General features: G+C 36.8%; 1 protein-coding gene across 4 annotated transcripts; it reads left to right on the forward strand.

Annotated features, from left to right (window-relative positions):
• Positions 1-5,807: 5,807 nt before the first annotated feature.
• On the forward strand, positions 5,808-25,523 carry MBIP (MAP3K12 binding inhibitory protein 1). Of its 4 annotated transcripts, XM_037056436.1 has the most exons (9): positions 5,808-5,983; positions 9,599-9,718; positions 11,507-11,731; positions 11,821-11,917; positions 14,367-14,432; positions 14,678-14,827; positions 18,339-18,436; positions 23,845-23,883; positions 24,867-25,523. In XM_037056436.1, exons 1-9 carry the CDS (start codon positions 5,855-5,857, stop codon positions 24,972-24,974), a joined length of 1,032 nt encoding a protein of 343 aa, XP_036912331.1. In that variant the 5' UTR covers positions 5,808-5,854; the 3' UTR covers positions 24,975-25,523. The 4 variants fall into 4 exon arrangements, with proteins under 4 accessions (XP_036912331.1, XP_036912332.1, XP_036912334.1 ...); XM_037056437.1 differs by lacking the exon at positions 14,678-14,827; XM_037056439.1 differs by lacking the exon at positions 11,507-11,731.
• The last annotated feature ends 486 nt before the right edge of the window (positions 25,524-26,009 follow it).

The following is a 26,009-nucleotide window of genomic DNA, read 5'->3' on the forward strand; positions in this document are numbered from 1 at the left end:
CTCAGTCCTCCCCTCTCATTCAGCCTAGTCAGAAACTGAAGAATACACATTGTGTGACTTTCCACCTTTGCTTTCTCTACTGTAATTCACGAGACTATGAGAATTAAGAATTTTAAATCTCTTATCTCTAATTTGTTATTTTTAAGTGTTTTTGAATAGCGTTTAACACAAAAAATCCTTCTAAACTTGTTTTTCTTCAATTGGGCAGAATTTTTTTCAATGTTGCACTTTTATTATGATATTACAAATATCGTTTAATAAAGCTATCTGATAAATAATAGTTGGTCAAATTTCAATTCAGACTTATGTCTTCCTCATTTCAAAGATTGTGCTATATGCAACACTTGGGATCAATTCTTGTTGGAATCATATTCATAGTGTTTCACTTTTTTGAAACAGTTTTAGGGTAAATGTCCCTACTGTATAACTCAGAGAACAGCAATGGATACACATTTTAAAGCTTGACATAATTCCAATACCACAATAATACAAAGCATTGTAAGAAATTACAATGAACAACTAGGTGCCAAGAAACTGGACAACCTCGGTAAAATGGATAAATTCCTAGAAACATACAATCTTCCAAAACTGAATCAAGAAGAAGCAGAAAGCATAAATAGACTAATAACAACCAGTGAAATTAAAGTAGTAATCAAAAAACTCCAGGCACACAATAGCCCTGGACTGGATGCTTCACGAGCAAATTCTGGTAAACATTCAAAGAAGAACTAATTCCTATCAAACTAATTCCTTCTCAAACTACTCCAAAAAATTCAAGAAGAGGGAAGACTTCCTTGTAAAAAGGAAGTCTCCCTTTTTACAAGGCCAGTTTATCCTAATTCCAAAACCAGGTAAAGATACAGCAAAGAAGGAAAACTACAGGCCAATATCTCTAATGAACATTGATGCTAAAATCCTCAAAAAAATATTGGCAATCCAGATGCAGCAAGACATTAAAAAGATCACACATTATGATCAAGTGGGATTCAGCCCAAGGATGCAAGGATGGTACAATATTCACAAATCAATGAGCATAGTACACCACAAAAACAAAATGAAGAACAAAAGTCACATAATCATCAATAGATGCCAAAGAAGCATTTCATAAAGTCCAGTACACCATTTATGATAAAAACGTTCAGCAAAGTGGGAATAGAGGGAGCATTTCTCAATATAATAAAGGCCATAAATGAGAAACCTACTGCTAACATCATACTCATTGGGCAAAAACTAAAAGCTTTCCCCTTAATATCAGGAACAGGCCAAGGGTGTCTGCTTTTCAACATATCACTGGAAGTTCTAGCCATAGCATTCAGACAAGAAAAAGAAATAAAAGGCATCCAAATAGGAAAGGAGAAGTGAAACTGTCATTATTCAGAGATGACATGATATTGTACATAGAAAACCCTATAGTCTTCACCCCAAAAAAACCTACTCTACCTAACAAGTGAATATGGCAAAATAACAAAATACAAAGTCAATATTCAGAAATCAATGGTATTTTTCATACACCAACAATGAACTATCAGAAAGAGAAACTAAGAAAAATTCCCACTTACTATAGCAACAAGAAAAGCAAAGTACCTAGGAGTAAATTTAACCAAGGAGGAAGAAGACCTGTACTTACAAAACCAAGAACACTGAAGAAAGAAACTGAGGAAGATACAAATAAATGGAAGCATACACTGTGTTTATGGACTGGAAAGTAAGCATCATTAAAATGTCCATACTACCCAAATCAATCTATAGATGCAATGCAATTCCTATTAAAATACCAATGGCCTAATTCACAGATCTAGAACAAATATTTCAAAAATTTGTATAGAACAAAAAAAAAGACCCCAATTAGCCTCAGCAATCATGAGAAAGAAGAACAAAGTAGGAGGGATCATAATACCTGATATCAAACTATACTACGAGACCACTATAATCAAACAGTCTGGTACTGGCACAAGAACAGACACATAGATCAATGGAACAAAACAGAGAGCTCAGAAATAAATGCATATCTCTATAGTCAATTAACATTTGACAAAGGGGGACATGAGCATACAATGGAATAAAAATAGCCTAGTCCATAAGTGGTTGGGGGAACTGGACTGGTACATGTAAGAAAAAAAAATGAAACTAGAGATTTCCAGCCAAGATGGAGGCATACATGCTGTGCTTCCTCACACAACTAAAAGAAGAACAACAAATGTAAAAGCAAAAAACAACAGATCTGTCAGAAAATCAAATTGTATGGAAGTCTGACAACCAAAAAGTTACAGAAGAAACATCCACCCAGACTGGTAGGAGGGGCAGAGATGGGCAGTCAGGAGGAAAGGACTCACAGCAAGGTGGTGGCTGGAGAACAGGGGCAGGCAAGGCGGTGGCTGGCAGAGCAGGTGGTCCCACATTTGAGTGCAGATTAAACTGGAAGGAACTGGGGAGCAAGACAGACTGCACAACTCAGAGTTCCAGTGTGGTGAAATAAAGCCTCAAAACCTCTGACAGAAAAAACCTGTGGGGTTGAGGCAGTGGAAGACACTCCCACCCTCGCAGAAGGGTTCATTGGAGAGACCCACAGAGTCCTAGAACATACACAAATCGACCCACCTGGGAATCTGCATCAGAAGGGCCCAATTTGCTTGTGGGTAGTGGAGGAAGTGACTGAAAGCAAACAGAGAGCTGAGCAAGTGGCATTGTTCCCTCTCGGACCCTTCCCCTACATATAGCACCACAACACGGTGACTTCAGTTGCCCTACCCTGGAGAATACCTAAGGTTCTGCCACTTACTACATAACAGGCAGGATGAAACCAGAAAAGAAAAAAAAACGCCCAAATGAAAGAATAGATCAAAACTCCAGAAAACATACAACTAAGCAACAAAGACATGTCCAACCAATCAGATGCACAGTTGAAAACACTGCTACTCAGGATGCTCACAGAAATGGTGGAGTAGGGTCACAAAATAGAGGAAAAAGTGAAGGCTATGAAAAGTGAAATAAAGGGAACTAACGGTGAAGAAAACTGGGATACAAATCAACAGTTTAGACTAGAAGGAAGAAATAAACATTCAACCAGAACAGAATGAAGAAAGAAGAATTCAAAAAATGACGAGAACCTTAGGAACATCTGGGACAGCTTTAAACATTCCAACATCCTAATCATAGGGGTGCCAGAAGGCGAAGAGAAAGAACAAGAAATTGAAAACTTATTTGAACAAATAATGAAGGAAATGTTCCCCAATCTGGCAAAGAAAATAGACTTCCAGAAAGTCCAGGAAGCCCAGAGAGTCCCCAAAAAGTTGGACCCAAGGAGGAACACACCAAGGCACATCATAATTACATAATCTGAGATTAAAGGTAAGAAGTGAATCATAAAAGCAGCAAGAGATAAGGAGACCATTACCTACAAAGAAGTTCCCATAAGATTAATAGCTGATTTCTCAAAAGAAACTTTGTAGTCAAGAAGGAGCTGAACAGAAGTATTCAAAGTGATGAAAAGCAAGGACCTACATCCAAGATGACTCTATCCAGCAAAACTATCATTTAGAATGGAAGGGCAGATAAAGTGCTTCCCAGACAAGGTCAAGCTGAAGGAGTTCATCATCACCAAGCCTTTATTATATGAAATGTTAAAGGGACTTATTTAAGAAAAAGAAGAAGATAAAAATATGAAGAATAAAATGACAACAAACTCACAACTATCAACAACTGAACCTAAAAAGAAAACAAAAACAAAAGCAAATTAAGCAAACAACTAAAACAGGAACAGAATCACACAAATGGAGATCACATGGAGGGTTATCAGTGGGGAGGATGGGGGATGAGGGAAAAGGTATAGGGAATAAGTAGCATAAATGGTAGGTACAAAATAGACAGGAGGAGGTTAAGAATAGTGTAGGAAATGTAGAAGCCAAAGAACTTATATGTACGACCCATGGACATGAACTAGGGGTGGGGGGATGCAGGTAGGAGGGTGTGTGCAGGGAAGAGGGGAATAACAGGGGAAAATGGGACAACTCTAACAGCATAATCAATAAAATATACTTAAAAAATGAAACTAGACCACTGACTTACAGCATATACCAGAATAAACTCAAAATGGACAAAATACTTAAATATAAGTCATAATATCAAAAAAGTCGTAGGGGAAAAACATAAGCACTAAAATTTTAGATATCCTATGTAGCACTATTTTTTGCTGATATATCTCCTTATGGCAAAGGAAATAAAGGAAAAATAAACAAATGGGACTACATCAAATTAAAAAGCTTATGCAGAGCTAAAGAAATCATCATCAAAATGAAAAGGGAACCTATTGTATGAGCGAACATATTTGCCAATGATACATTGGACAAGGGTTTCATCTCCAAAATATATAAAGAAGTATTACTCTGTCAGCCTGTTCTCTATTTCAGTGTCGAACAACAATTAAATTAAAAAATAAAAAAAATGTATTCTCTACTTAAAAAGAAAGAACGCATGTTACTCAATACCAGGAAGACAAATAATCCAATTAGAAAATTGCAAAGGACCTCAATAGATACTTTTTCAAGGAGGACATACATATGGCCCATAGACATATGAAAAGATGCTCAACATCACTAGCCATCAGAGATGCAAATTAAAACCATAATGAGATATCACCCCACAACTGCTACAATGGCTGTCATTAATAAATCAACAGCAAAGAAGGGCTGCCAAGGATGTGGAGAAAAGGAATGCAGACTAGTGCAGCCACTACGCAAAACAGTATGGAAATTCCTTTAAAAAAATGGAACTGCCTTTTGATCCAATCATTTCACTGCTGGGAATAGAACCTAAGAATCACGAATCACCAATTCAAAAGAACTTATGCACCCCAATTTTCATAGCAGCGATATTTACAATAGCCAAGTGATGGAAACAGCCTAGCTTCCCATTAGTAAATGAGGAGATAAAAAACTGTGGTACATTTACACAATGAAAGACTATGCAACAGAAAGAAAGAAGGAACTCCTACCTGTTAGGACTGCATGGATGGAAGTACAAAATATTATGCCAAGTTAAATAAGCAGTCGGTGAAAGAGAAATACCATATGACCTCACTTATAAGAGGAATTTAATGACCAAAATAAACTAATGAGCAAAATAGAACCAGAGGCAATAGAATCATGAAACAGACTGATAGCTGTAGGACGGAAGGATGGAGACGGGGACTGTTTGAAAGATGAAGGAATTATTCAAGGAATTTATTTGATGGACCCACGGACATGGACAAGGGTGTGGGGATTGACTGTGGGGGAGGAGGAGTGCAAAGGGGAAAACTGTAATAGAATAACATTAAAAATGTCTAATATAAAATGACATAATTATTTCATAGATTTTAAATGCCATTCCCTTGACAGTAAATGAGGCACAATAGAGCACTTTATTGTTTATATGCTCTCATAAAAATTAGTGACGTTAATTTGTGTAAATTGTAAACTACTTTGAAGAGAATGTTCTGTCCAATTAGTACATTAAAACGTCAACTTCTAAGTTGGGACTAATATTCTACCATTTAACTATAAACTTCCTCTTACCAGCACTCGTAAGCAACATCTAATGCTCAAGGAAAACTTCACAAATCTACCCGTCACTAAACCACACCTGCAGTCACCACCCTAAATACTGTTTTCAGTCCCACGCAGGTGGGCAATTACCCAGTCCACGCACTGAGAGTAAAGCTATAGCTGCACCTGATTGGTGTATGAGTTTGTCAGTCAAGTCGAAAGTGTGGGTTCTCAAAGTCCCGCTTTCCTCGAGCGCTGTGTTTACGTCATCGCCGAGCGACGAAAGCGGGAGAGGGGCGGGGGTGGTGTTGGGGGCTGCTTGTGTAGGTGTCATGGCTGCTGTCGCTGAGCTTAGTCTCCCGTGCACCGGTGACCGGAGCCTGGAGCAGAGCTGCAGCCGCAACCTCTCCCAAGAGGTGCTCTTCGAAATCTTTCGCTCCCTGCATACGCTGGCTGGACAAGTGAGTGACGGCCTGTGGGAGTGTCGGTACGGGAACCCTCCCGCCCCTCCCTTTTCCTCTAGCGGAAAAGGCGAGGGGCGGGACGGGGGCCTTGGGGACCCCGGAGGCCTGCCTGGGGCCCGGCCGAAGTAGCTGAGGCCGGGGAGGAGCCGGTGCCCAGCCAACTGCGGTCGAAATGAGGGTGGCCGAGCGAACCTAGTTCAGGACCCGCTGCGGGCGAGATTTCCTGGCAGCTCCTGTCCCCAGGAGTGAGTGAGGTTAGTGGAAACCAGGCTCTGGGAGGAAGCGGCTGAACGAGTGCGGAATTGCTGTGAGGGCTTGGTAGGCTCCTGGCGCTTAGGATACCTTTTCCTCCAGTTCGTTCACTGTAGAAATTGGTAGGTTAGTATGGCCTGAGATTTCTGGAAAATCTCTCCACCTTTTCTTTAATATATATGACTCGTTCTTAGGAGTCACTGACTTTCTTTTTTCCTTTTGGCCGTTGTGTGTTCTAATTACCTTTTCAAAGGAGGAAGAACATAAAATAATCTGAAATAATTAGATCAAAAAGTTGTATGAGTTATCCATGGTGGATACTGTTCACGTCAGAACTGTTGTGTAACTGTTAACTGCTTTAACTGGCTGATGTCAGAATAAAATTCTGTTTAAATAAAAGTGCTCCTTACAGTATTCCAGTCAAGTCACTATTTCGTTTCATGATGTAAAATGCAAAGCAAATTTTAACTAAAAAACAACTTGAAAAAGCTTGCTTTAAAAAAAATATTTTCGCTTATAGCTTAGATGGAGTATGTTCTAAATATAAAAGTTTGTTGAGGGGCTGGTACCAGTGCATGTAGTAGGAACGGAAGGCGTTTGTGTCAAAGATAATGTAACTTCTTTTATGAAAAGAGAGCGTTTGTCTGATTTGTGAAAATTACTTTGAAAAGCTTTGGGTGGATGGAGAATCAATTTTTTAAAAACTTATTACAGTATTTTAGAAAGTCCTAATATGTTTATCGTGATTTACAAAGACCATTGCTTTAAGTTAAACATTCAGTTTGGTGTACTAGAACGATTATTAATAGAATCTGCTAAAAGCTGTAGCATTTAAATTCAGTTATTTGCCATGAACTTATAAAAAGCTATTCCAAAGACTTGGGGATATTAACAGTTCATTCTTAAGACCCAAAACCTATAAATGGTTTAAAAGTTGGAGAACTTTTTCTGGCCTAGACATGGAACTTTCAAGGTTTTTTAGTTTTTTTGTGATGAGATTTTTTAAAATGAAAAAGATGTAATTTTAACATGCCTTTTAAAATATTTGGTGTACTGAATTTTAAAAACTCGTTTATGAATTTAAACATTCAGGCATTCTATATGTACAAGTAGAGATGTGATTAAAATTTGCTCATGTCACCTGTCAGAAATGTTTAGAGTAAATATTTGGCAGTTTACTTAATACAATGAAGTGACCATATATACAGGTGTTAAAAAATAAAATTGTGTCATCAATTAAATGGCTAACCATTTTGATAATACTCTGTATTTTGAGATTTATTTCTTAAAGATGAGAATGGAAGCCTGAGTAGCATACTTTACAAAATTGCCCCTGGAGAAAGTTTCTGTTTCTTTTTGCAGCATGTTTAAAGGATATTAAAAAAATGTATGTTGTAATGTGCCTAAGTTCATTTTGTATATTATATTAGCTCTCAAAAAGGGAACATAAAATTGAATATAAAAAATACTTTCTATTTCAGACTTCAAATTTACTGATTTTTAACCTTACTGCTTGTCTCTGGGTGGGCCATTTTACCAAGCTGAAGAATTGCTTATTTTGAGCTTGGGTTTTTATGTTAATTTAATAACATTTTTATTGGAAATGCATATGTAAATAGTTCATATTAATGAATTATGAATGTGAACTAATGAATGAGTGAGCATTTTACAGTTACAAGTTCTATATAGTAAAAATACATAGAATTTATATTACTAACGAAATCTGTTGAGTAACTAATTGGATATGTTGGGATAGTTTTAATTTGTAGCAGTGTTATGTGGTCTTCTGAAATTGCACTTCTTTAATTTCACTTGAAGTTTTAACATAATCTTGCTGACTGAAAATGAGAATATGATCCAAATATTATGATTTATTTTCTGTAAGTTATTCTCGAGAGAATTTGATTCTGTCCTTTGGTTAAGGATTGTTTGCTTTATCCCTAAACAGTGTTCATAAGTTTGTATAGTCGAATATAGTCTCTTTGAGGACTGTAAAACTATAGTAATAGTTTATTTCCATACATAAGTTGTCTCAAAAAGTGTTTATAGACATTAAGTAACACAAGATTAACGTGGTAATCTTAATATAGAACCTTAGTAAAATTGACATAAACTACCCTTTGTCGGTGCAACCTGCACAAAACTTCCTTTTTCTTTGTACTTGTCTGATATGGACTGTAAATGATTCTGGTCTCCTGTTCAAAGAGTGGTAGGTTTCTGTCTCACACTGTTCATTCACTATAGTGTTTTTTGAATTTCTTTGGTTCTTGGTAGTTACTCATCTTTTTTGTTTTATTATAATTACAACTCATAAGACTTGTATTTGAACTAATTGTCATGCTTGTCTTTGTTTTGTAGAAAATATGACTAGTTTTTAAAAAACGATTTCTGAAAAAATACTATAGTAGTTAACTTGATCCTGCTATGCAGTATATATCCTTATAGTATAAGCACGTGTTCCTAAAAAAGTTTATGGAGGTTCACTCTTATTCATTTGAAGGACTAAGGATAGAGGCTCTCCCTCTGAAATTTTTGCTGATTTTGATATTAATTTTAAATTTAGGGTCTTGGTAGTTTTTCATATGTAACGTTATTTAAATTAGTCACACTTACCTAACTTATAATAAATTGAAAATACAGTTCAGCAAAGTATGTGGTCATTTCATTCAGTCTCTGGCTGTATATTTCACTCTTGTAGAAAAGCATTTGTTTTTCAATTTCAGGGTTGTACAATTAATAAAAGTTTAATTTTTATTTGAAGTAGATAAACATGTTGTCATTTACCCCTAGACTTTATATGTGAATAATGATGACTTTTAATTTATTTTTAAAATTGGTGAAAGTTGAAAACAATAAAAATGTGATACAGAAGATATCAGGGTAATAATATAGTTCAGTTATCTATTTATATATATATTCCACAGAAGGAATGTGGGTATCAGCACTTTCATAAATGTGCATGCCCCTCTGCTTAATGCTCTGAACTGAAGTGTAGGATTCTGAATAGTGCAAGCATATCCTGGCCTCTGACAAAAGGTTTTTAGATATTGAAGTGTCAAAAAAGGCCTCATCTTTTCATCTTTTGTGGATGGTTTCACCCCCTAAATGATCCCATTACAAAAAACCAAGAATAGAATTAGAATGAGATGTCATTTTACTTTTTAATGAGAATGGCACCTTTATTGGCCTTTTAAAATGGTAACTTGATAGAGCGTGTTAATAATGTATCATTAAAAACTTGATAACTTTGATCTAAATAGGCATGTTACTGTATAGAAATCTTTTTTGTGTGTGAGAATCCCATATACGCACAGCTTAATCGTATAATTTTTGTAATGTTGCTGGTTTGCCCTTTTGAAGCTTAACCTCAGAGATGATGTGGTGAAAATTACAATCGATTGGAACAAACTCCAGAGTCTCTCCTCATTCCAGCCTGCTTTGCTCTTTAGTGCACTCGAGCAGCACGTTTTATATTTACAGGTAAATTCTTGTTTAAAATGTTAACTCAATATAAGTATTAAGTGTACTTTAATTATAAGTTGGAGAATTTGTCAGTTCTATCTTAACACTGTATTAATAGTATTAATAATAAAAGATTACTTCAACCAGATTGGATCCAAATCTGTCAATTTACATAGTGATCAGGACAGTTACAGGAATATAGCCCAATAGGCTGATGTGGGTATGAAGATTGAATGAACACAATTCTATTCAATTCGAGACTTGCACTGAAAATTCAATACAGTTGCAGCTATGGTGGGTTATAATTAAGCAATAAGACACGGCAGGTGTGTGTCATGCCATGATAATGATTCCATGCCTTGGGTGAGTTTGGAGGCTCATGGAGTGCTTTCAGTGGTTCAAGAAGTGGCATTATCCCAGCATGACACATCCTGGAGTGTCTGTTGCAATTAAACAGTTTCAGCATAGTTTTTAAAAAAGAAAGTAATTTCTGTGGCATTAATGTCTCATCTTAGTCAGTATCCAGTCACTATGTTACCTTTTCTTTTTCTTAACCATTTGAAATAATTCATACTTTGTATTAGAAGTCAAGATTAAATTGTTATTTATAATAATATTGCTATGTTATAAAATGTTTAGTATATTAGTTCAAATAACTGAATGGCATTTTGATCTTGCCTGGTTTTCAGTTGAACATGTCTACAATTATAATTGATGCAAGTTTGCAGTTTATCTCTAATCAAAATATAAAATAGGAAGTATCAAAAGGCAACTGGAAGAACTATTTGGACTGGTCAGTTTGTTGCTATTGTGATGTAAGGTTTTTAGAAGAGTATTTGGCATAGCAAGCAATGGAAGCAAAATTGTAGGTATGAAAAATAATTGAAATATAGACAAGTGCTGGTGTGTTTTGATTAATGGAAGAGACATTAATTTTCATCTCTCTGTTTAATGACTTTGGGAAATTTTAATTCTGTTTTATGTTAAAAGTAATAGTGAGCCCTATGATTGCCCTACTAGTTTTAAAGGGCAGAAGCAGTGACTATAGAGCTCAGTTGAGGCCTAATTGTGGTGGGGACATGAGTAGTGTAATTCACATTATACAGCAGGGTTTTTCCCCTCTAGTACACTGATAGGCGTCTGTCTCTTTTCATCTGTGGGTCGTGGTAGGTTTCTCTTTTTTTGTTGTTTTGTTCATTTTCTTTGTAAAAATTTGATTTTGTGACCCAAGAAGATACCTTGCCATGTCAAGAAAAGCCTGAGTGTTCACTCAGCCTAACACCTATGTATTTCATGTCTATACTCTCTCATTCACTTTGGCCAACTGCAGTTTCAAGTGGAGAATCTCCAGTGATACAGTGATAATGCAGGGCTTTGCTGACTGAGAGCACTGGCTCTCATGTTAAAGAGGAAAAATACTAAGCCTAGTGTTCTGAGGAGGCATTTGAATGACATGTTAATTAAGTGGCATTGGTGCCAGAGGCTGAGGCTTTGATATGGCACAAAATAAAAGATGAGTGACAGGACGATTCCCTCAAAGAAAATTTTAAATTTCCTCAGGTTTTCTGTCTCTCCTTTAAAAAAAAAACAAAAAAACATATATAACAAATGGTAATGGTCACAATACAGAGAAAAGCATACAGTTACTTGTGGTTAGATTTATGTATTCTGATATGCTAACTTTTTATATTTAGCTGATTGACTCTAAATATTGCACATATGTAGCAGAAATTTATATAAATATGATAAATGTAGAATTAATTTTGATCACTTTGAACCCCAGCAAATGGATTGTGTTCTTCTCAGCCTTTTTTAGCAAAACTTCAGCCTCTGATTAAAGAGGAGAATACAGCTGTTGTTGAAGAGATAGGAAAAGGAGAAAAAGGGAACAAGAATGAAGTAGATGCCACATTTCCCGTTGGCGACCTACAAAAGGAAGAACAGCATAAAGATTGTGATTTAGGGGATGTGAAAAAGACACAGGTCCATTTTGATCCAGAAGTAGTTCAAATAAAGGCTGGAAAAGCAGAAGTAAGAAGGTTTTATTTTCCGGGGGGAGCATTCGTTGTTAAATATTGTTATATTTGAGTTGTTTAAACATGCATACTTACTGTTTGTAGATTGACAGACGAATATCTGCATTTATTGAAAGAAAGCAAGCTGAAATCAATGAAAACAACGTCAGGGAATTTTGCAATGTTATTGATTGTAATCAAGGTAACTATCTAGAGGAATAATTTTCATAGGCTTTTAAGAACAGTTTTTACAGTTGCTCTGATCTTTCACTTGTTTTTAAAAGTAACATTAAAATGCAGTTTATTTCATAAGTTTACTTAGAAACCAAGGAAACAATTTCCTTCTGTTTAATAATAGACTATATTGCAAAATGGTTTCATTTACACAAAAATCAAATAAATGGTAACATAATAAAAGACTCATGTTTACCACAGGTGAAATGTTTTGAAATTTTTTTTAGAAAATGAAGATGAAGCGTGGGTAACAGGGTTGCTGGGTCTCATTAGTAAGAAGGAACTAAGCTATATAAATTTCATGCCTGTAAATGTACTTATGAAATTATGATGTGAACTTACATAAAGTGAACTTTGTAAAGTTAATACTCCTCAAGAGGGAGCAGTTTTCTCAATACTCCTACGCTGTTCAAAATGTTTTATGTCACGATAAAGCCAGTTTGTCATGAAACTGTGATGCTTATGCTTTTTTCTTTCTCTCACTTGCTGTTTTTCATCAGATTCTCCTTTTCCTCCCCAGTTGATGCTCTAGTATATTTATAGATCTGCAGGTATGCTGCAGAATACAAAATATTGTAAGGCACTGGCATGGAGCATTCAGGCACCATAGTAATAATCAGAACAAGTAGTCTTATAAAAATTATGGAGAAGAGTTTCTAATTGGAATGAGGATTTTCCTTGTTGCTTCTAATATCTCATGGCTAATTATCATGAATATAGAATTGTCAGATGAACCTAGAATTGACTCTTACTATATTGGTGCACTGATTCTCTTAATAATGAAATAATACATTCTCAAGTTGGGTCCTAAAATCAGCCTTTTCTCCTATTAACATTATATGTGCATATCTCTAGGTTTGGTGTATGTTCCTGTTAGTTTCTCAAAACAGGTGCAACACTGGCAGAATCTCAGGTGCTACAGTCCCACTGCAAACAACTCATGAGAAAGGGTTTGTTGAGGGAGCAAGCACATGTGTCACTAATGTCATTCCTCTGTTCTCCCTGCTAACTCTATTATTATAAACCACCAGGGGATAGAAATTGACAAGAATTGAAATGCTCAGCAGGATTCCTTGGCCCATTCAATTTCTTGCTGGCTCAAAACAGTGCTAGCAAGAATTGCTGTAGAGAGTGCCTAGCACTCATACATTCACTGTCTTCACACCATGCTGAATTTCTCTCTGATGGGTCATTTAATCTATATATTTGTAATATAGCTCCAGAATGGATGATAGCTTCTTTTTTTAACCCTTAGCCCTGTGAAATTTTAGAAAGGGAATGGAGAAGTGATGGCCCTCTAAATATATTTTGATGTGTCTCAAAAATTAAAAAAGAAAAGAAAAAGAAAATGTTTAGTATCTATATATAAAAGGTAAGTGAATTTGGCATTTATTCACACAGTTTGGTTTTATCAGCAGAACTATTAGGAAAACAGACTGAAAAAAATACAAATGTGTTACTGTAACATGTTAGTGTATTCCTTTCAATGCTTCTCAGTTTGATTTAAATATATAAACTAGGTTGTTTTTTTATTTAATGGGGAAAGAATTTTCTTTCAATGTCTCTTTTGCCATTTATTATAAAATAAGGATAATATTTCAGAAAATGTACTGTAATGGATGGTTTTACCTAATATAATTTAAAATACTATTTTATAATACTTGAAATACTTATATATTACGTTAACATCTTTCTAGTAGTCCCCCTTTTTAAAAATTTATTTATTGATATCTCATTTGTAAGAAACTATACTTTTAATCTTAGAAAAAAGAACAAATTCCCATAAGGTAGCTTTTGTAAAATTGCATTTTTTTGAAAGGGCAGCAGTCTGGAAAGAGGTAGATGGCTTTGTGATACAGGGATTTTTTTTTAAAGGAGCATTGGAAATCTGGGTTAAATGTTTGTGTGGAGTTCGGAAATAAAAATGTGGAAGTGTGTGATTAATCCTTTTTGTTAGGTGGTCACTAATTTGGTCAGTATGTAAGATCAAAAATGCTGGATCTTTTAAAAAGAAAGTTCAATAAAAATAATTAGTTCTTTCCATTTCTATGTTGAAATAAAGTGAATAACATCTCTTTGACTTGGAATTAAGATATTCTCTATACTATATAAAGTTTACCTCCAGAGACCCAGATGGTTTTTAGGGATACTGGTATTCATTAAAAATTTTGTTATGCCACTGAATGTTGAGGACTCTTGTATGTATAAATTCAAAAATCAGATTAGATATTACATATTTTAGAGGGCAAAGATCGCTACATTTTATCCTGTATGTGATGGTAATTTAATTACTATTATTTAAAATTATATTCTCTTATTATAAATAATATGTTAACTAATACAAGTTATTGGAAGTTTGTCAAAATCTCATACATTTGAAGTAAGAATATACTTATATTTATCTAACTTCTCCTTAGAAAATAGTTGTGCAAGAACTGATGCCGTTTTTACCCCTTACCCTGGATTTAAAAGTCATGTAAAAGGTAAGTATCTACTACTGATGAGGCTTATTGTAGATTATAAGCAAAATGTAGTAAAAATCACTTTTTCTATCTAAATTTTGTTTATTTTAAGCCAAAAAATCCTGCCTTTTGTCATACTTGGATGGTTAGATGTCATACTTTGTGGTTAGATGGTCTTTATGAACATAAATAAAGTACCCTTACGGAGAAAGAATTTATGGTTTTCGAAATGTAAGTTTAATAGGCTCAAAAATTTCTCAACTTAGTTTCTAGAGTTGTGAATACATACGGACCACAGACTCGTCCTGAAGGAGTGCAAGGGTCAGGCCACACACCGAGCATGCTCCGAGATTGTGGTAATCAGGCTGTGGAGGAGCGACTACAGAATATTGAGGCTCACTTGCGCTTGCAGACAGGTGAGCAGAGTGCTGGCCCGTGCTCGATAGTGCAACTGTGCAAGTGGCTAGAGAAGTGCAGGTTCATTTAGTCACCAAATTTTTATTCAGCTGCTGTTATGTATCATACAAAACATGGTTTGGGTTGGTACAAAAATGAAAAACAAAACATTGTCCCTGCTCTCAAAGAATTTATAGTTCACGCATCTGTGCTTTTCTTCCTCTTCTCACCAATTTGAGAGTTTTAGTAGAATGGGAACAGGTTTCAAAGAGATCGTGACACTCAGTTTATTAAAGTTAGAGCTGGAAACTAACATAGTCTTTTTAGGCTGTTAGTTTCATAACCTAACCGTGACCATTGTTTGTTCCTGTCACCTACTGTACTAGGTACAAAGTATTGATAAATGTGATCCTAGTCCTCACTGAACTCTCAATGAGGGTAAGCATGTAAATAAATGAATGCCATGGGGAAAGTGAACTAGCATTTATTGAATAATACTAAGTGCCAGTCACTCTGAGAGAATTCTGCATATGTCAGTGCACTTAATATTTAACAGTGCCCTTGTGAGGTGTTAGAGCTGTTATCATTGTTGGATAGAGAAACTGCAGTTCAGAGAGCTCCAGCAACATGCCCAAGGTAGCGACAGCCAGAAGTCAAACCTAGATATTAACTGGCTGCAAAGCTTGAGTTCCCCTCCTCATCTAGTCATCAGATTCTGTCGATTCTCCCTCCAAAATCTCTCGACTTCTTTCTGTTTCCACAGCAGCTACTCTAGTTGAAGTGAATATATTCTTAGACTGGTGGGAGGATGTTAACTGGTTGTTCTGCCATTGGACTTCCTTCTTGAGACCAGTTTTTTTACCCTGTGGCCCAATTGCTTTTTCTAAAGCTCAAATCCTGTCTTGCCACTCCCCACCTAAAAATTCTTTACTGGTTTGCTGTTGCCCTTATGTGCATACCAAACTTAGTACTTATTCATTCTACAAATAGGTATTAAGTTCCTATGATAAGCCAGGTACTGTTCTAGGCACTGAGAATACATGTAGACAGAAATTCTAGTACATCAGTCATATGCTACACTAGGAAAGAAGGGCTGTGGATGGAGCAGCTTGACCACAGAAAGGGGAAGGAGATTCAAATGGGTGGGGGTAGTAATTTTAAACAGCGTGATCTACATCTTTAGTTTCAGCCACATCTCTGGGCTCCCCAAGCTTCCTATTAATTTTGCTATCATAGGGCCTTTACCCAGGTTTTTTCTTAACCCACGCTTTCCCTCCTGACCCCACACTGGGGTCAGTGGGTTACCCTTTATTATATAGCCTCATAGCACTTGATACTCTTGTCTCCTCTACTAGATAGTAAGGTTGGTGAGAGCAAACTGTCAGGTTCATTACTGTGTACCTAGTGCAGTGCCTGGCACAAAACAGGTATTTAAGTGTTTGCTGAAGGAACAATTTGCTCATTTTACCTTTTTAGATATGTGCAAGATATAGTGGGTTCACAAAGTTAGCATCTAGCTGTCTTGGGAGGTCAGGGAATGGTATCCCTGGTAAAGTGACATTTGAGCCTTCGAGGGGGTTAGTGAGAGTTTTTCAGTGGACAGGAGCAGAGGGTTCCAAAAAACGAACATCTGCAAAAAGTACTGAGGCACAAAATATGGTTCAGGGAACTTCTGAGTCCTGTCCAGCTGGAGTATTTGCTGGATAGAGGTAGAAGAGAATGAGTAAATCTTCGAGGGTAATAAGAGATTAGCGTTCAAATTAATCCCCTTGCCCAGAGCTAAAGGAATTTAAAATATAGCTGTATAAAAGGATTGACAGATTTGTTAAGTCTAATAGTATCAAGTAGTTAATTTTGAAAAATACCTATTGAATGCCCACTACATGCCAAGCTCTGTTTTAGACAGGAGGGATACTGGGATGATGTAGTCATAGTCTTGCACTTCAAGGACTTTATAATTGTTTGGGAAAAAACAGATTAATAGTGAAGTGGAGTGTGAAGGGGGCTGTGAAGGAAGAGTGTGGTGGGGGCACAGAGAGCCACGGGGTGAAGTGATTTGGGCAGTGCTTTACTGAACCAGTGAAACTTGAACTGGCTCTTGAAGGGTGCAGGGGCGAGGCAGAGGGTGTTCTAGGTAAAGGGAGCAGCAAGAACAAAGTCAAATGAATAAGTTACTCATTTTACTTTATTCAAGAGCAAGAACCACCAGGATCCTGAGATAAAATACATATTTTTAGAATTTTTATATTTTACAAGCTAATACTTTTGATAAGAAATTTTTCCATATTCTTTCATTGCACAGTCATGGGTTCATTCAGCCATTAAATAGTGAGCACCTGTGTAGTCTACGCACTAATGCTTCCTAGGTTTGTGTGGGGCACAAGCTGACAGCCATACCCAGTGAACAGATGATAAAATTACGCCCTCCTGAATCTCAGAGGGGAGAATCAAGCACTAAATAAACAAAATACATATACAGAATATTGAGTGGTAGTAATGGTTCGGAGAAAAATAAGGGAAAGGTAAAAGGATAGGGGTGCCAGGTAGGGGGAGGTGGTAACCCTGGTAGTTTTTAAAGGGTTGTGAACCCTAACCTGAGGTTGGCAAGAGCAAGCCTTGTGAATATGGAGGTAGAGGGAGCCACAAGTGCTAAAACTGATGGTGTTTGGCCTAGTTGAGTAACAGAAAGAAGAAATTAAGAGGCAGGGATGACATGATTATGAGAACAATGTCCAAACTCTGTGGGACCTGAAGACTGTTGTAAAGGCTTTGACTTCGAGTAAGGTGTGAAGGTTTAGAGAAGTGGCATTATCTGTCTTACATTTTAAAAGGATTGCTGGCCGCCATGTTGAGAATATGCTCTGTGGGAGCAAAGCAACAGGGAGCCCAGTTTGGAGGTCATGGTGGTGGTCCAGGGACAGATGGTGGTCTGGGCCAGAACGGCTGTGTCAGAGGTGTTGAGAAATGAAAGGATTTGGGATGTGGTCATAACCTTGAAATTGGAGTGACCTTAATTTACCATCCCCGACCCTGGAAAGTTTGTTAATTAAGAAACTTGTAAAACTCCTCGTAATATCGTTCTAGGTTAAAGGAGAAAATATAGCCCTGTACAGATTAATATAAATTGAAAAAAAATGATCAGCATATTGCAGCCACTGAGTTGAATTATCAGTTATAACTGCATTTTTCTCCTCCCAAGTAACTATCAAAGTCTATTAAAAATACAAATTGTTCTATACAGGAACTGTTCAATATCTTGTAAAATGGATTTAACATAAAACAAAACTCATAGTGATACAGGAAACCTAAATGGAGCTTGGGGAGAGGTGTAGTATAATAATATATCCTATAGTTTGTAATATGAAAATGTGAGCTAAGGATTTCATTCTAATCTGCTCTTGTTAATTCATTTTCTTAAGTTTAAATATTTTCCATTCCTAGGCATAAGTATGTTTGCATGGTATTTTTAAGAATAAAAATTGTAAGGAGAATTGTTCAAAAATATCTCAGAATGTTTTCAAATGTGTTCAGGTGGTCCAGTGCCAAGAGACATTTATCAGAGGATTAAAAAACTAGAGGATAAGATTCTTGAATTGGAAGGCATCTCTCCTGAGTATTTTCAATCTGTAGTAAGTATAAATATCTTTTAAAGATAACTAAGTGGGTTTTTTTTAGGATTCTTCATTATATAATAATTTACTCATTGATCTGCTGTAGGTGAAACACTTAATAATTCAGAGATGAATGAACATAGTTCTGTGTAGGGTGTTGCCTAGGTCTTTAAAAATTATGATTCCAAGTATTGTATTATAGACTCATAATTGTTTTTAAAAGGGTAATTTGATTGTACATCACCCAGTTTCTGAAACTTAAGCCATTTTCGTGTCATAACACATCAGTCTAGGTGGTGGTCCATCTCGTCGCTGTGAACTGCTGCCTTGAAATGCAACGGCTTCTGGGACCCTGCTCTGTCAGTTCCCTCCTTCCCATCTCTTTAACCCCTCGCTCTTCCCAGACTCCCGTCCTCAGCTCGTGCACATTTACGTTTCTCCCCGTGCCGAACAGACAGATCTCAGTCTGCCACCCTGCCTTTCTCTTTACCTTAGCCACGGGGCTTTGAAAGGCTAGTCTGTATTGTCCAATTCCTCAACTCTAGCATTTATTTATTCGCTCACTTATTCATTTTTATCTATTCCAAAGACTGTAAGAAACAGTGTTGTGCTGATAGGTATCTTCTTTGTAACATCATTGTGCTTTAGACAATGATCCTGAGCTCATTGTATCATTCCCTCCATCTTCTGGAATGATTTTACCATAACAACTGCCTTTTCTGAGGTCTGGATATGTGTGTGTGTTTGTTTTTTAAGCTGTGGCACACTAGAAAAAACTAAAATAATATAAAAGTGAACAAAACTTTTCTAAAACTTTTTGAAATATGTAAAATAGCTCATATCAGCATGGATTATTATAAGTCACTGGTGAAAATATATTTAAAATTATTTTAGGTATAGCATCAGTCTTTTCAAAGTCTTAAATTGGGTATTAGAGTGAGGTACACAAAAGAAGTTATTTCCAGAGAAGGCAGGTTGCATAACAAAAGTGAGCAGTGAATTCTAAAGATCACAAGTTTAGAGAAAGAGTTTTAGTGATTTACTTCCCTCATATGTACAATGGTGTTTATTACAGTCCTGCGGGCTAATGCCAGGGTTAAGTGAGATGACCCCTGTCCAGCACTTACTGCCCTACCCAGCACGTGGCGCAACCTCAGTGTGTATTGCCAGGTACTGCGTTCCGGGAACCAGCCGTGCAGTAGCTGTATGCATGTGAATGTCACACAGTTCTTCTAGCCTACACTTAAACAATTTGAGAACTGTTGTTTATACTACATGATTTCAAAGGTCTTCGTACTGCTAGGATTATTTTTTTAATTTATCTTTCTAGGAAACTTCATAAAGATTTTATGCCTTTTCCTACAACAATCTACCATAATTTTCCCATTAAAGTTGCTTCCATTATGTAATCCCCAGGCAGGATATTTTTCCAGTTCAATTTCATACCTTATTAGTAAAATTCTTGTTAATGATAGAACTGATCTTACAAGAGAATGTCAAAGTATTAGACACCTCCAGTGAGACCTTGCCCCACCATTTATCTCTTCTCTCTAATTCTAATTTATAAAAGCTTAACATACACCGGTTATGTAACTTGCTAACAAAAGAACAGGTTCTTCAAATAATAATCTTGTTTTGGGGGATCTACTGTATATAGGATAGAATTTTTAGGGTGTTTGGTTAAAGAGGTAGAAGCAGTCAGATTATAGAGGACGTTAAATAGTATACCCAGAAATTTAAAGTATTCAAAATTTAAATGCTTTTAAAAGCATTTAAGTACAGAAGTGACTTGTTCAAGTGTTATTTAGATAATTTATCTAGTATTGTCCTGGGAGGTAAATAGAAATGGAAAGACTAAGAACAAGGAGAGGGTATTATACTTAGATGTGAAGTGAGATCCTGAGCTAAACACATGAGGATAGAAAAGATTAATGCAGGAGTCAGGGGGAAAGAAAAGTTGACAGATACAGTGCAGATCATTAATATGTGGAGGGACACAGAGCAAGAGTGAGTCCAGTTTCTTGTTGGGAAAATGATGCTATCATTAATAGAAATAAAATCTGGAGGAGATGTTTTGTGGGGGAATGTGAATTTGAAGTCCTAGTGTGATATACAGACAGATATATTGGGTAAGCTTTTCAAGTTGTAGGACTCAACACTTGGGACGACTAGGTGACACTGAGGTGCCGCACATGAAAAGGGGAGCATTGACAGAAAAATAGGACACGAGTTGTGCTGGGTTCACAACATAAAACTGGACGATGTAAAGGTGTATTCATTTATGAAACAGACATAAGACTCTAAAATTAGCTAACATACATAAAGTAGGAATTACGACAGAGAATAGTATTCCCCCCCCTTTAATGTAATTATTCCAAAGATCTTTACCCTTCACATTCAACATGGAAAGATTTGTGTGGTAATGTTTTTAAAAATTTAAGAGCATCACGCCCTGGCTGGCGTAGCTCAGTAGATTGAGCGCGAGCCTGCGAACCAGACGATCGCGGTTCGATTCCCAGTCAGGGCACATGCCTGGGTTGCAGGCCAGTTCCTTGCAGGCTAACTACCAGCAGGGGATGCACAAAAGGCAACCATACATTGGTGTTTCTCTCCCTTGCTCCTTACCCTCTAAAAATAAATAAGTAAATAAAATCTTTAAAAAAAAAATTAAAAAAAAAAAATTTAAGAGCATCTCATACAGACCATTTTAAAGGTACAATTCTTATGAGTACTTCCAAAGAATTACTAATTTTAAATTATGACCCTTGAAAACAGTGAGTATAACATACTTAACAAGTATATTTCCACAGCACTTTGTTCATTTGATAGCACTTATCACTTATAATTACATGTTTTCATACCTATTTTTCACAGTGTAGTTTGAATCTCTGAAGGACAAGAACGGTCTTGTTCATCTTTTAACACACAGAATGTAGTAGACATTGAATATATGTACAAATTAATGGGTAAGACCTGGCTGATAGTTAATTATTGAACTTTTGAAGGTGTGTTAACTTTGTTCCCAAACACTGACTAGGTGGAGTCTTAAATTTGTTCTGTAATGGTAACCCCTGGTTCTAAGGGAAGTGTCTGGAGAGGGGGTTGTGAAGACCAAGTCAACCTTACGCATACAGGCCAGGCCTGGTGGACCCGAAGCGTGAAGCAAACACTGGATCCAGCTGGAAAGTTAAATTGCAAACACATTTAGGAGGGCCTTGAAGGTCACAGGACCCAGTTTGCAATTCCAGTGTCACTGAGAAAAAGAAACTGTAATTTAGGTTCTTATCTGATGGCATTATGAAGTGTGAGTTGGAAAGAGATTAGAGTCAAGGAGAGGAGTTCAGGAAACATCGTTGTCCACACCAGGAAGAAATGAAGTCTGAGTTAGGGCAGTGGGGCCTAAGGGAAGAAGCATTTAAGACACAGCGTCTTTAAAGTCAGTATTCCTGAACTGATCAGGAGTAAGGAGGGGGTTGGTCAGAGAAGAGGCCTCCTTACCACTGAGTTTCCTAGAGCATGGGCTCCCTGGACCTCTGTACCTGTGTGTGCGTGCGAGAGAGGGGGCGGGGGGCAGGTTGCCTTTTCATCAGGACATGGGCAGTGCAGCTAAATGATCTGCTAAGGTAAAATAACTGGAGAGGAGGGACATTTTAAAAATTATGTCTGTTTAGCTATTTAGTGTGCTATGCTCTCAAATATTTCTCTCAGATACCAAGAACTTAAAAATTTCTACCTTGTGCCTAAAAACAATGAATTTTGTCCAGTGTACCCACAATAGACGTGTTACTAAGTGTTCTACCTGTTAAAATACTCTGCTCAGGTCTCAGATAAGCCCCTAAGACATCTTACTGGGTTTTTTTTTTTTCATCCTTACCCAAGGACATTGTTTTTCATTGTTAGCAAAAGAGGAATGGGGGGAGAGAGACAGAGAGAAACATCAATTGGTTGCCTCTTACAGGCTTCTTAACGAGGATCCCCCTACTCTCCTTGTTCTGATACTTTTCACTTAGTGTCATGATCCAGTAACAGTCTGATTGCTCAATGACATGGAAACTAGCAGTACTTTATAGATTAAAATGTTGGGAAAAGAAAGGGGAGTATATTTTCATCAGGTTTGTAAAAAGCCACCTCTGGGGAGGGTAAGACACTGAGCAGTGACCAAATTAAACAAACATTAAGCCCTTACCTGTCCACAGGTGCCACCAGCGGTATTCGGCTTGGTTTGGCAAAGGAACATGTCTATAAAGCAGTTTTCCTCCTGTACTTTAATAAATCTCACACTTGAATGATTTCCTATTTATAAATATTGATAAGAGGCTTACCTCAGTATTTTTTGAAACAGCTTTAGACACAAAGGAAAATGTGTCTTCACCTTTGTTTTAAACCTCAGTGGTCAGAAATGTTCATGAGAAAATTTTGTCTTCCACATGGACAGTTTTTTTGTCAAATGTACTAATACACTGATCTGTCTTTTGAAAGCTTGTGATTCTTTGAAACCAAAAACAGTATCTAGACGATTTATTTAAAAGGTTCAGCAGTGTGTAAGGATGTTGTCAGCTTAATATAATAGAAATTTAAACTCAGAATGGCTTAAACAGCATAGAAATTACCATATAAAAGAGCAAGTTCAACGATAGTGCAGTCCTCAGGGTTAAATGATTGATTGGCTAAATCATGATTGGCAAAGAATTGGGCTCTTTCCCCCTCTGCTCTAAGTGCTGGCTGCTTCCTCGGGTAGATGGCAGGGTGACGACAGCGCTGGCACGTGTCCTGTCCAGCAGCAGTGTCCAGAGGAACTGCCTCCTTTTAGGGTTTCTCTTAGAAGGGAGGAAATTTTGTTCAGAGGCTCTCCCCCTAAACCCCAGCACACCTCTCCTCACTCGTTGGCCAGCAGTGGGCCCGTGCCCACTGTGGGCACTGACCAGACCGGTGGGGTGGACCCGAGCTCCCCAGGCGCCCGGAGGAGCAGTGGGTAGGTGCTCCCTCAGCCACCGTGTCCTGTCATCGGTCAGGAGTGTGATGGTGTGTTCTCACCCTTTGGCCTGGGAGTCCAGATTCTGTTTTCCTTTGTCGGTTGCTGCTTCATTTGTTCAGTATCCTGGGATGGAAAGATGATAAAAAAGGGAACTAAGAAGATTCCCCAGAGCACCTCTTTCCACAAACACTCAGCCTTATTAGAAGCTGAGAATCAGTGGGAAGGTGTGTATAGCCAGCAATGGGCATGTTGCTGTGCTGTTACTGCTATGTACTTTAGTGTCTTTGGAGAGTAACTTCCCAAATACAAGAACGTGGGTGATGGTCGCAGATAGCGCTTGCTGAGTTTGTGGGCTTTCTTTCTGCCAGGGTTGTCCGTCTTTTATTTAGGACTCTATAAAGGAAAGTTGTTTAGATCTTGTAAGCATTAATATTTTTTACTTTTAACCTAGAACTTTTCTGGCAAAAGAAGAAAAGTCCAACCACCTCAAGTAAGTTACTGCATTTTCATTTTAGCTTTTGAAACAGTTTGCTATGCTTTGTACCTTTCTTAATAAAAGCTTCTACTACTGTTGCTTTTTAGGTCATACCTTGGGATTTAGAACTAAAATAAAGGGCATGAATTAATGTACCTAAATTAGAGAATTAATTTTAGTTCAAGGGCATGGGATGACTCAGATGGGCCTAATAAATATAAAAGTCTGTCTTCAGCTGTTAATAGTAGTAGAAGGGAAGTTTCAAGTTACAAATGCTCAAAAATAATAAATGCGTAAGTAATTTAAATCTCACCCCCACCCCTTTTTGCAGACATCACTAATTAGCAGCATCTAAGTCAAAGAAGGGTGACAGAGGGGGTCTTTAGCCCACCCCCCCGTCCACAGTAATGGTGTATTAATTAGTTTAATCATAATTAGTAAGGTTTTGTTAGCCTTATTAATGTAAATTTAAAGTTGGGGTGGTAATGTAAATTTAAAGTTGGGAAAAACGTTAAAAATTTTTTTGGTTGGGTTATTTTTTAAGTGTAGCACATTACTTATTTTTTTATTGTAAAATTTAGAGTACATTTTTAGAGGATCCATTTTTTCTCCAGGAGAGGTAGTTGATTGCAGTCGAGCCATTAAAAGACAGTTTCCAGGTATTTCAAGCGGTCACGCTAATCCTGAACTTTAATTTTTGTTTTTTCATTGTGGATTATGAGTATGGTTAGTTTAAAAAAGTTCTTATTATCCTGTCACAGAATAAAAAGCCCAGAAGAGCTTTCATTAGGAAAGAGAAAGAAATATTTAAGCCTTGTTATTTTATACCTTAAAATTCATGATAGAGTCAACATAACATGGTTCTGTTTTAAAATTATTCTCCTAAGAAGACATTTATGCTTTTGAATATTTCAAATATTTATAGTTCATTTAGCACTTTATCTGCGTTGAGATTCCTCAGAGTCTTACTCAGTAGTTTGTGTCCTTGTTGTTTACAGCAGAACTATTCACTGGCCGAACTCGATGAGAAAATCAGTGCTCTCAAACAGGCCCTGCTTCGAAAGTCCGGAGAGGCAGAGTCCATAGCAACTCACCACCTTCCATGAAAAACACCCCTTATCCTTGTCATTCTATTTCTTATATTCACATGTGTAACTTACTTTGCAGCTAGTTAAATGGATACGTATTTTTCAATGTAGCTGTCCCTCTGAAATCAGTGTTTGTTTTCACACAAGTCCATCATATGACAGGTGATCTTCAGATATTCCAATGAATTTTGAAATAGTTAATGCATTGAAAAGAGCATTGTCAGAATTTATTTCCTTCTGTTTTAAAGGAGGTGTTTTGGAAATTAAAAAACTTCATTTAATACATGTTTTTTGTGTGTGTATATGTACCACAGATGGACGATTTGCTTTGAATAGTGGTATTTTTAAAGGACTTTATATTTGTAACACTGACATTAACCAGTTTATTAGTTTAAATTAGTACTTTGTACATAATAAGGCTTTCAACAAAAACTTAATTGACCAAACTGATTTTTAAATTAATGCATACTTTTTTCAGATGTCAATTGCAATGTAAATAAACAGTATATTCCACCTTTATCCCCTCGTTGACTGTGTGACCTTGAGCGAGTTACTTATTGATCTCTCTGTGCCTTACTTTCCTTATCTGTAAAATGGTACTATTAATAATAGAACGTGGTTGTTGTGAAGAATAGGTGAAATCATGCATGGACGACTTTCGAAACTACCCCAAAGGAAGCGCTCAATAAATGTTAGCTATTATTATATAAAACCAAGTCTGCCTTTGGTAAATTGTTAAGACATTACAAATTATAGTCCCTCTTGAGAGCTTCACTTTTTTTTATAGTACCCCAGTTATGTTAGGCAGTACATATATTTCCGTAGTTGCAAAGTAAACATTTAAAAGATGCAACTGCAGTCAAGGAGCAGACATTAAGGTCAAGAATTGTTTGGTTGTAAGAATCAGAAGTAGTCTATGTAGTTAGGAAAAGGGGAATTGTTAAAAAAATCAGAAACCTGGAATTTAATTGCAGGAAGTACAGCTGGACATGGTGATGTCTAGAAAGTCAGTAGCAGTTCATCTCACTGCGCCTCTAGCTGCCTCTGTCTCTT

This window comes from Sturnira hondurensis, unplaced genomic scaffold (genome assembly GCF_014824575.4).
Source record: "Sturnira hondurensis isolate 20B ecotype Veracruz unplaced genomic scaffold, ASM1482457v3 Scaffold0008948, whole genome shotgun sequence".
Classification (NCBI taxonomy): domain Eukaryota; kingdom Metazoa; phylum Chordata; class Mammalia; order Chiroptera; family Phyllostomidae; genus Sturnira; species Sturnira hondurensis.

Excerpts from the sequence above, each read along its gene's own strand:
- MBIP (XM_037056436.1), top strand. The coding sequence starts at position 5,855 with ATGGCTGCTGTCGCTGAGCTTAGTCTCCCGTGCACCGGTGACCGGAGC. Across the intron at positions 9,719-11,506 it reads AGCACGTTTTATATTTACAG|CCTTTTTTAGCAAAACTTCA; the intron begins GTAAATTCTTGT and ends TGTTCTTCTCAG. Across the intron at positions 14,828-18,338 it reads TCACTTGCGCTTGCAGACAG|GTGGTCCAGTGCCAAGAGAC; the intron begins GTGAGCAGAGTG and ends AAATGTGTTCAG.